This window comes from Mesoplodon bidens (assembly GCF_964165515.1).
Source record: "Mesoplodon bidens genome assembly, chromosome: 1".
Classification (NCBI taxonomy): Eukaryota; Metazoa; Chordata; class Mammalia; order Artiodactyla; family Ziphiidae; genus Mesoplodon; species Mesoplodon bidens.
Genome location: NC_138176.1, coordinates 69,793,070 through 69,804,409, shown reverse-complemented (window position 1 = coordinate 69,804,409; position 11,340 = coordinate 69,793,070). Strand labels below are relative to the sequence as shown.

General features: G+C 47.9%; 1 protein-coding gene across 1 annotated transcript; it reads left to right on the top strand.

Moving 5' to 3' along the window:
* Window positions 1–5,661: 5,661 nt before the first annotated feature.
* Window positions 5,662–9,992, top strand: CYTL1 (cytokine like 1; the record flags this gene model as incomplete). The annotated part of the gene is made up of 4 exons (XM_081218773.1): window positions 5,662–5,811; window positions 7,852–7,896; window positions 8,038–8,166; window positions 9,400–9,992. The coding sequence occupies 4 exons, from the start codon at window positions 5,662–5,664 to the stop codon at window positions 9,481–9,483; spliced, it is 408 nt and encodes a 135-aa protein (XP_081074899.1). The 3' UTR covers window positions 9,484–9,992.
* Window positions 9,993–11,340: the final 1,348 nt, after the last annotated feature.

The following is an 11,340-nucleotide window of genomic DNA, read 5'->3' as shown; positions in this document are numbered from 1 at the left end:
CAGTCTGAATAGCCAGAAGGAAAAGGTTAAGTGATCTTTATCGAAAAATGCTAAAAAGGAGTCCCAGACTATGCAAGTACGAGGTCACGAGACAGACATGGCAGGATCTGCTGGCAGCACAAAGCTCAGGGCTTCCGACTTCGGCGGTCAGGGGGTGAGATGGCACACGTGTCCTCTCCAGACAGGGATGGGATAGCAGGCGTGCCGGACTCTACCAGCAGCCACGTTGAGACCACAAGGAGACCTGGCTTTAGGATGGAGTCAGTGACACATGTGTCAGTTCAGGTTCGACCAAAGATGCAGAACCAGAAGCAGAGACATAGTAAGAGAATATTTTATTGTGAGGAATTGGCTGACACGGTCGTGGAGGCCGGCATGGCCAAGAAAGTCCAAAACAGCAAGGCAGGCTGTCAGGACGGGCAAGCTAGAACTCAGGGTGATGGGTCGAAGCTACTCCACAGGCAGAATTTCTTCTTCCTCAGGGAATTTCTTCTTCATCAGCTCTGCTCTTAACATTTTTCAACTGACTGCATCAGGCCCACCCAGAATATCTAGAATAATCTCCTGTCCTTCGAGTCCACTGGTTATGGACTTTAATCACATCTACAAATACCTTCACAGTAGTACCTGGAGTAGCATTGGATTGAATAACCAGGGACTATAGCCTGGCAGAGTTGACACATCAAAAGACCATCACAGTATGGAAGAGGGAGACAGAATAAGATGATTTCTTGGTGACTTCATCGAGCTCCTAGATCAAACCATTCCGGAACTCCACACTACCACTACATGTTCCAGTTAAACTTTCCAGAAAATCTGGGCATGGGTATCTCAAACCGTGTTTTCTGTAACTCACAATGTTTAGTCCTAACTGACACAACAGGGGCCCAAACCAAGGAGGTTAACAGTTCTGACTAGACCTCTCAAGGAGGGCTGTGTTCCAATCTGGGTTCCAGCTAGTGAGAGACACATTGACACACAACAGGGATAAAGGGGCAGTTACTTCCATTCAGCAGGGAGATGTTTACTGAACACCTACTCTGCGTTGGACCTGGCCTCCATGCTGTGGACACAAAGACAAAGAGGACACTCGCTCTGCCTGTAGGGGGCAGACAAGCAAACAGACAAAGGCCAAAGTGGACAATGCTCTGTCAAAGCAGAGGAAAGTGCAGGGGCCATGCGAGCCTGTGCAGGCAGGTGGAGGGGACCCAATCCAGCAAGGCAGGCTTCCTGGAGAAAGTGACATTTCAGCTCAGTCTGGAACGGTGAGAAGGAATGAACCAGGAACAAACAAGGTGAGGAAAAGACATTCCAAGAAGCAGGAACGGCATGTATGAAGGCCAAAGGCCACTTGGGTGTTATAACTACAAACACTAGGGATTGCTAATGCTGTGTGATTTGGAGCAAGTCACTTCACCTCTCTGCGCCTCATTGCCCTCAGATGATGATACTAGAATGAATGCATTAAGCCTTGGACAGGGCTTGGAGCAAGGCCACATTTCAGGGTTAGCTATCATCACCATCATCATCATCATCATCATCACCATCATCATTGTCATTCCTTGATAAAAGTGCAGGAAAGGACAGGCAGAGATGGCTGGAGAGGTAGTCTGGGACCAGGCCACAGACCTCAGACTATCTTGCAGGCCTCAGGGAACCAGGGAAGAATGTGAAACAGGCAAGCGTGGATTTCTGCTTTAGAAATGTCTACTGGGAGGAGAAAGGACTCTGGGCAGAGAGATGGTAATCGTAATGCCATTGTGGAAAAGGATGTTGAAGCCACTTCCCATGGAAAAAGTTTCAAGAAATTGGGGTGTTTGCTCAGAAAGAGAGCCGACTCTGTCTGGGGGGCAGGGATGAGTAATGGTAGACAGGCTGAGGGCTGAGAATCACCCAGAGCTGTTCTGTGGAAGAAGGTAACAAAGATTTAGGTCACAGGTGGTCGCTCCAGGGAGTCAGCGCATCTCACCTTCACCTTGGGGAGAATTTGTATTGTTCACAGCTGCCCAGAGACTGGAGGGCAGTCTTAAAGGGCAATGAGCTCCCCGTCTAGGGAGGTATGCAAACAGACTCTGGATGAATGCTTGACAGGGAAGCTGTAAAAGAAGCACAAGCACCAGGCAAGTTGATGCAGATCATTTCCAAGTTCCTCACAACCATGATCTCTGTTATCCTACTGAACCCCAGAGAGATGGTGTATTAGTTTCCTGTCGCTGCTGTAACAAATAACCACCAACAGAATGGCTTAAAACAACACACATTTATTCTCTCACAGTTCTAGAGGTCAGAAGTCCACCATGGGTCTCAGTGGACTAAAATCAAAGTCTTGGCGGGGCTGCGTTCCTTTCTGGAGGCTCTAGGGGAGAATCTTTTTTTTTTTTTTTTTTTTTGCCTTTTTCAGCTTCTAGAGGCTTCCTGCATTTCTTGGCTTGTGGCCTCTTCTTCCACATTCAAAGCTGGCAGCATAGCAGCTTCCAAATTCTCTCTCTCCTTCATACACTGCCCCCGCCCACATCCCCATGCCCATCCCACATCCCCACAACGTTCCTCAACTTGCTGATGGAGCCACCGCCAGGGAGAGGCTCCTGAGGTACCAGGGCTCCCACTGTCATGTCACTTACCCTGTGTGTTCGATGAGTTAATTTCCCTCTTTACTCTCCTCAGAGGACAGCATCTCTCACTCACTGTTTTATCCTTATTGTCCATCTCAGGCCTGCACACAATAGATTCTCAATAAATAAAGAAGTGTCTGGAGAATGAATGAAGAATCCATTCGAAGAAAATGGCTGGTAGATACCATTCCAGCTGAGAAGCATTCACTCACTCATTAGCTCTGGCTGTTCAGCTCTCCTGACATAATGAGGTACCATGCCTTGATGGGACCCCTGCTCTTCTCACGCACTAAGGGGATTGGGAGAAACCTTTGGAGGAAGACAAAGGCTTTAGTCTGTGCGGAAATTCCAGCCTGGATCTTTAGCATTCACGTTCCATACTGAGTAGCCTGATGCTGAAGGACCCAGGGAAGGGGCCAGGGAAGGGAGCTATTGGGGGCACAGGGGGACGGCCAAAGGAGAACTTTGTGAGCAAATACACATGCGGGTCCCCTGAGACCCCCTTCATCGAGGGCAGGGTCTCTCTGGCATGACTTCGGCTGTGCTCTGTGGGTTTCTTAATGGGCTCCTGCCTCTCTCTGAGTAACGAGATTAACAGCCATCAGGTTAATTCAGCAAAGCTTTCCTGAGCATCTGCTCTGCCCGGCTGGGTGCTGGGTGCTGACAAGCCGAGATGCAGAAGGCAAGCACGGTGGGTGGGAAGGTAGATGGGATCCGGTTAGCGGGATGTCTGGGGCTTAGGGTGCAGAGGAGGCTTCTGATTTGCCCAAGGAGCCCTATCAACAACCACACACGTGGCCAGGGTGGAACAAGGCCAGATCTCCCAGCGACACACTTATCTCACCATCAAGTGCACAGAAAAGCCTGCTTTTTCAGCACAACAATGTCTCCTGGATCGGATGGTCCAAGGACTTGTTTTGCTGCTTGGGCTGGTTTTTCCTCCCTGTCCTGAATTGGAAGCTCCTTCGATGAGCACATCCAGAAACACTGGAGCATTTCGAAGGAGTCTGGAGCCCCTGACTGGGGCCGGTTTGTCTGCCAGGGAGGTCCACGCCCCAGGCACTGCCACAGAAAGTGAGGAGACCCCTTCATCCAGAAGAAAAACACATCTGTGTTTGCTGCTTGCACCTCCAAGCACACACAGCTCTGCCCTGCCTGAGAGGGCACCCAAAAGGTGGTCCCCAGGCCATCTTGCTAAAGGTGTTTAGAGAACATGCTCTCACCTGCAAAACAGGAAGGCAAGGCTGTGATCCCTGCCCAGGGCTTGAACACAGAAAAGTAGCAAAATAGAACATCAGGGCGGGAAGAGACATCCCGCTGCCTGGGGTGATGCTGCTGTGTTTACGGACAGGGAATGGCACCTGTCAGGAAGGGATTTTTGTGGGCAAACAGAGACAGGGAGAGGCTAGAGCTGAACTTTCATCCCTGCTGTTGATCCTCGATGCTGCCCCATATCCAGGACACCACGCTCCTTTCCCTTAACCTTCTGGTCCTCCACTTTGGTTGTTTTGTTCTGGGAATGTGTGCCGGCCCGGGCCGCTCTTCTGCCCTCCCCTGCAGTGAGACAGGCTTTGGAGACAGGCAGACCCAGGTGCACAGCTCTGCCTCCCCTTATAAGCCTTGTATCCCCTAAGAGCCTCAGTTTCCTCATCTGGGAAATGGGAATAACCCCACTCACTTCACTGGCTTTCTGTGAGGCTCATGGCATTTGTGACAACAGCTGTGTAGTTGTATAAATGAGCTTCATGCATCACTGCTGGAGCATATGTGATACTTGGTGTTAAGTAAGAACCTTCCTCTCTTTTGACAGCTCCTTCTCCTTGCTTGTTCCTTGGTCTTGGGCAGCCCAAGAGCTCAAACTCACCTCTGGCTGCAGGAATCCTGCTCTGCCCCAGTTCCACACTGCAGAATGGGAGGACGGAATGAAGACAAGGCAGAAAGCCCCACTGGACCCATTTGCCTCCAGCTTTATGACCTTGTGCAAGCTGCTGGAACTCTGTGAGTCTCAATTTTCCCGCATGGAAAACTGGACTGTTTTCTGCAGTACCTGCCTCACAGGGATGCTTGTAGGAAAGGAGATAGTGACATTAGCTCTGACTGTGATAATAGCTCAGCATCTTCTATTCCTCACTATGTTCTTATCATCCCCATTTCACAGATAAGAAGAGAGAAGAAAGAGTTAAGAAACTTGCCCAAGGTCATCACAGAAGTGGGTGACCATACGATGCACCGAGCACCTAAGGGCAGAGCTTAATCTTCTAACTGGTACCCACGCTCCTGTATTTACAGGAGAGCAGCCTGCAGAGCATCATTACTAAAAGAGACCCACATATGGAGAACCAACCCTTCCAGTGGGTCTGCTCTGTACCAGGACTTGTGCTGGGAGCTTGAAGTGGACCAGCTAGGGGAATGCTCCCACATTCCCCATCACAGGCCCTAGCACAAGCCCATCTTCCAGATGCAGAGGCGCAGCTGCTCAGAAGGCAAGGGACTGCCCAAGGTTCCCCTGGCCAGTCAGTGGTGGGTGGATGGTGATACCCAGGCTGCCTGACCACAAACCCCCGGATCACTGGTGCTCAATCCATCACTTCTGGTCCCTTTCCCTCCCCCAGTTCTGCTCCAAGAGATCAGCCAGTTTTACCAAACGTTCCCCATTCTAACTGAAGGGGCTGACTGCCCACTCCCGCCCCTCTGACTGAACCACCATCCATCCTGTCTCCCTCTTGTCCTCTGCCTCCCTCATCTGCCAATCCTGCCACTTCAGGAAGAGCCCCGGCCAAGAGAGAAAGTTCTATTGCAAGTTGTGTGAGAGGAAGATCCTGTTGCCTTCCAGGTGCCTGGCATCTCCCCCTCCCTGCCCCTGCCAGGAAGCACCTCCTCTCAACAAGGGGGACCTTTAGGTCTGAAAGGCTCCAGTGTCCCCAGGCCAGGTGGGCGTGCTCTTGGCCTTGGCTGGGCACCACAGGAAATGGAGGCGTGGAGGACCACCCCCAAGCCTCTGCTTAAAGGGGCGGCTGGCCTCGGGCTGCAGTCAGGCCGCCTTTGCACCATGACCCCCCAGCTGCTTCCCCTGCTGCTGCTGCTCCTGGCCGGCCCCCCCACCGCTCAGCCGGCTCCCCCGACCTGCTACTCCAGGATGCTGGCCCTGAGCCGGGAGATCACCGCTGACTCCCAGAGCCTGCAGGCCACGGAGACTTTGGTGAGTGCCCTCGGCCCCCCTGAGGACTGGGAGGTCCATGCAGACCCAGTTCTCAAAAAATTGCCTTTGGACCAGGGAAAAAACGCTAGTTTTCTTTTCTGGTCAATGTTAATTTCAAGGGTATTTGTGTTTTATTCCCATCCTATTAAATACCGATGGTTTGCACTTCCTTTTAAATACAAAGAAAATATAATCAAAGACATCACAATTTTTGTTTATAACTAGCTAGCAAATATCAGAGGATATGTTTTAAAATGTAAAAAGAGAGAGAGAAGAGAAGAGAAGGGAACAGGAGAAGAGAAGCTCCCATAGAGTTTAGAGCTCCAACTTAAGGAGGACCAAAGAGCTCTGCTTATTTATTCTCCCCACTAGCCAGCAGGAGCTAAGGGGGCAACTCTCAGAATCAGCCGCACCCCTAACCTGCTGTAGGACCCTGAGCAAATTACTCAGCCCTGAATCTCAGCACCCTCAGCTGTGAGAGGGGATGGCTGAGCCCCTCACCGGCTTCGGGCACCTGGAGGGTTGAAGACTTGGAGGCAGACACAACCTGCACAGAGGACAACCCAGGATGTCTACACTGTTCTCAACACTGTGTTAAGAGGAAGACCCAGGGGCTCGGAGCCAACAGTCCCACAGGGGCCACCCAGAACTAGAATCCAGCCTCCTGACTGCTCATCCAGTGTAGAAACAAAACAAATTAAACTTCAAAGCTCTGGTAAAATTTAAAAGTATCCCTTTACCACTTGTGAATCCTTCAAATAAAATGCACTGTTCTCAGATGTGGGGCTTACGATACCCTAACACCTCCTTTGTATTTTCTTTTTGAAAGTTAAATGATGTGTATTTTTTTCAACTTATGGAAGTCATATACTTTGAAAATGGTTGGAAAAGGCACAAAAGACAAAGAAGAAAATAAATATTACTGCAATCCTACCACCTAGAGGTGACCTGCTGCCATTACATTCAGAGGATAGGATTTCAGCTCTGGGTCTGTACAGAGTTAGCCAAGTGTGTAGACAAATTGGATCCAACAACACAGCAGTTCTGCAATTTACTTCTTAGCGACGCTGTCAAATAAATTAATATTTCTTTGTAACAACATTTGGCTGTATTGTTGCGCCCCAATGTATCCACAAATTCCTTGCTATTCAATATGTAAAGCAATCATCTTTTAAAAATATATAATTTTAAAGCTTAAAATTATGCATAAGCTCAGAGCTGGAAGGAAGTGGAGGTTATGTGTTCTAACTCTCTAATCTCACAACTGGGAAACCGAGTCACAAAGAAGAAGGAGACCTACCCCATGTCACACAGGCAATTACTGGTCGGGCGGGACCAGAATCTGGGTCTTCTGGCCTTCAGGCCAGCACAGAAGCAAAAGTGAAATATAGTAATATAAAAGTGTACATAGGGCTTCCCTGGTGGTGCAGTGGTTGAGAGTCCTCCTGCCGATGCAGGGGGCACGGGTTCGTGCCCCGGTCTGGGAAGATCCCACATGCTGCGGAGTGGCTGGGCCCGTGAGCCATGGCCGCGGAGCCTGTGCTCCGCAGTGGTAGAAGCCACAACAGTGAGAGGCCCGTGTACCGCAAAAAAAAAAAAAAAAAAAATGTGTACATACATATACAGTTTTATATTACTAAATATATACTATATAATTACTATGTCTAGATTACAGTTATAGAACTGTTTTAATATATATACATATATAGACACACATATTTATATGTGTGTGTGTGTCTCTCTCTCTGTATATATATGTATGCATATGTGTGTGTATATATATATATATACATAAAACTGTTCCCTAGCTCATAGTCAATGATAAAATGGTTGCATTCTAAAAGTCGAATTCTAGAAGAGCAGTTTACTTTGGGGGAATGTGGCATATGATACAAGAAAGTATTGTACATGGCAGTATCAAGGAAGGCCCCAGGGATCTGGGGCTGCTCTGGTTTTGGGGAGGCTGGCAGAGAGCCTTCTGTGGCCAGGCTGAGGGTGTGTCCCTGTGAGCAACACAGAAACCCGTTTCCCTTTCTGCAGGAGCCGTGTGTGAGATACCTGCCCAGGTTGTACCTGGATATACACGTAAGCGGGGTCTGCCTGCCTGGGGGAGGGCTTGGAGTGGGGGTGGGGAGAAACTCTGTGCAGAAGGGCCAGGAGTCCCCAGCTCCCGCGTCTCTGGCTACTGACTTCCCCAAGAGACCCGTCCCTGTTGTCCACTCACAGAATTACTGCGTGCTGGCCAAGCTGCGGGACTTTGTGGCATCGCCCCAGTGTTGGAAGGTCGCCCGGGTAGATGCCTTGAAGGACAAAGTGCGGAAACTGTACACCATCATGAACTCGTTCTGCAGGAGGGTAAGAGACACCATTGAACGTTCTTTTTCTACTTGTCATCAGTCAAGAACTTAAGAGAAGGGTTAGGAGATGAGGGGATGAGGAGGAGGAAGACAAAAGCTTATGGGGTGCTTCCAGGTCACAAAGCCCTTCCTCAACCCTATAGCTCTTGCTGAGTGCTGGAGGACTCAGAACAAGGCTCCTCCTGTCCTCCAGCTCCATCTCCAACACCCAAGACCACAGGCTGAGGGTCAAATGGGGCAGGGATTGTGGGTAGAGGACTCTGGAATTCCGAGAATTCCCGGAGCCCTGGGGTCAGGGGAGACTTCCTGGGGGAGGGGCTTCGGGTGTGCTCTGTGTTGGGAGGAATCTGGCAGCAGAGGGGAGGGAGATGGGAAAAGCAGAGAATCAGCACTGGTTAAGATGCAGAAAGCAGAGTTGTTTGGTCCTAGAGGCACAGGCTTCAGCATCAGGCAGACCTGAGCCCCTGTCTTCACCTCCCTGCTTCCTAAATGCCAGTGTCCCCTCCGCTCTCTGAGCCACAGTTTCCTCATTCGTGAATGATACCCATGTCAGGAGAGCATTGGGAGGATAATACTACTTACACCCCCTGACCGTGTGTGTGCTGGGCGCTGTAGTAACTCCCTCGGTGCTAAGATCTCTATCAAGGTGACTAAACATAGAATACCGAACACCAGGCTTGGCCCAGGAAAGTTATAATTAGCTATTAAGTTTTTTAGCTTTAAGTTTTATTAAGATTTGTTTGTTACTATGCATCAAAGATGAGACAAGCATTTTGTCCCACACCCATTTCCCTCCTCATTCCCCTCTCCCCTTGGTCGTGGAGGGGAGACAAGAAGAAGACATAATACAGTCTGAAAAGTGCTGCTATTGACTCTAAGGTGTTTGAAGGTGAGACCTGGTGCTGTTACTCATGGTATCCCCGATGTCTGGGCCAGAGTTGTTGCTCAGTAATTGAGATTTATTCATTTATTCACTCCCTTGCCCATCTATCCATCGATCCATCTGGTCAACCAATGTACAACTGAATTCAATAATAAAAGACTATATGAGATTCAATAGGAAGGTGAAGAAAGATGTAACCAGCTCTCCTTGGGGGAATGAATGTTGGGAAATTTTTGCACAAAAGGGAACAACTGAACAGTCTTTGAGGATAACCAGGAGTCCTATAGTTGTGCATGGGCTCTGTGGCCACCTTCAGTGACATTCCTGCTCATTGCACATCTTTTCCAGGATTTGGTGTTCCTTTCGGATGACTGCAATGCCTTGGAATACCCAATCCTAGTGACCACGGTCCTGCCAGATCATCAGAGCTAAGGCAGCTCAGACCAGCGAGAGACCCCAGGGGGACTGAAGTTATGTCAGCTGCCCAGACACAATGGGCTAAAGCCATGGCCCCCACAGGTCTCCCTGAAACTGTCATGTGTCTCTCCACCTTCTGGAAAGCAAGGCTTGTGCTCCTACCCTAGAACCGATTTTTAACATAGTTAGAAGCCTTGCTTCTCCTTCCCCTTTGTTTTGTCTTACCAGGATGGTTAGGTACACAAGCATGTTGATTTGATCACTAAGAAGAAAAGGGCAAACCAGCTTCTTTTTTATGAACAACTAGCTTGAGAACAAGCAAAATAGTATGTTTGTAGTACCACTTTAACGGAGTAGTGGTACGATTTTTCTTTCTTGGTAAAAACCTGCTTACATTTAACCAAGCTTCTATTTTATACCTTCTCTCTCTACAAATTTTCCTGACACTTATCTTTCATTTTTTAAGGAAATTTCATTATCTATAAGATGTATTTGCGAGGTTCATAATTACATACTGCTGATGGGAACGATTCTTTCATTGAAAGATGATGAAAATCAAATAAAGACTATCATTACAGTGAGAAACATGTGTCCTGCTGTATTTGTTCAAGGTGGGTGTCAGGGCGTTTATTTCATGCTCTTTCTGCAAGTTGCTGCTTTTAGCAAGATATGTCTTTCTTCCTCTTTCCATCGAGCACAGGTGTTTCTGGGTCTGCTTCGAACCACCTGTGTGAATGTCTGTCTTTAAAGCATCAGAAGATGCTCTAATTTATGTTTGGGGACAGACTGTATTCTGCATCGTACCCACGGCAGTGCAGTACCTGACATGTCATAAACATCAGTTCACTGAGTCATCATAACAGACCCAGAGACAGGCATCGTAGGATGCTGAGGCTCATGTAGATTAGGTAACTTGACCAAGGTCACCAGCTGCTAAGTGGGGAGGCTGGATTGAACTCAAAGATTTCCAAAGCCCACACTCTCCCCTGTGTCCCACACTGGTTCTCTGCAGGTGAAGCATGCTTGTTTAATTAATTCATGAACACAACAGTAACATCTCAGTTAAGTAACTGGATTGTTGAAAAAGATTTCAAATATTGATTTTTTAAAAGTTCACATGCTACACTGTGGTCTTTTTATTTCCTTTACTCCCTTCTGTACACGTGGGCCATACTTTTCCTCCCTGATCTTAGGTGTCTTTGACTTAGATGATTTATGAGAATGATTTAGTAGCTTATGATTTTATATTTAGAAGCACAAGACCAGAGCATCACAGTACTGGTTTCCTAGGGCGCCATAACAGGGTACCATAAACTGGGCTTAAAGTAAGAGAAGTTTATTGCCTCATAGTTCTAGAGGTTAGAAATTCTGAAATCTAAGTGTTGGCAGGGTCATCCTCTCCCTGAAGGCTTTAGGATAGAGGATCCTTCCTTGCCTCTTCCTAGCTTGTGGTGGTTACTGGTAATCCTTGTCATTCCTTGGCTATAGACACATCGATTCAATCTCTGTCCCCATCAACACATGGTATTTACCTGGCATCTGTATCCCTGTGTCCAAAATTCCCTCTTCTTGAAGTAAATTATCTCTGTTTGCAGATGACATGATCTTATATATAGAAAATGTTAAACACTCCACCAAAGAAAACCTGTTAGAATTAAGTAAAGTGGCAGGAGAGAAAAATCAATATACAAAAATCAGTTGCATTTCTATACACTAACAACAAACTTTCAGAAAGAGAAATTAAGAAAAAATCCCATTTATAATAGTATCAAAAAGTATAAAATGCATAGGAATTAATTTAATCAAGGAGGTAAAAGACCTGCACACTGAAAACTATAAGACATTGATGAAAGAAAATGAGGAAGACACAAA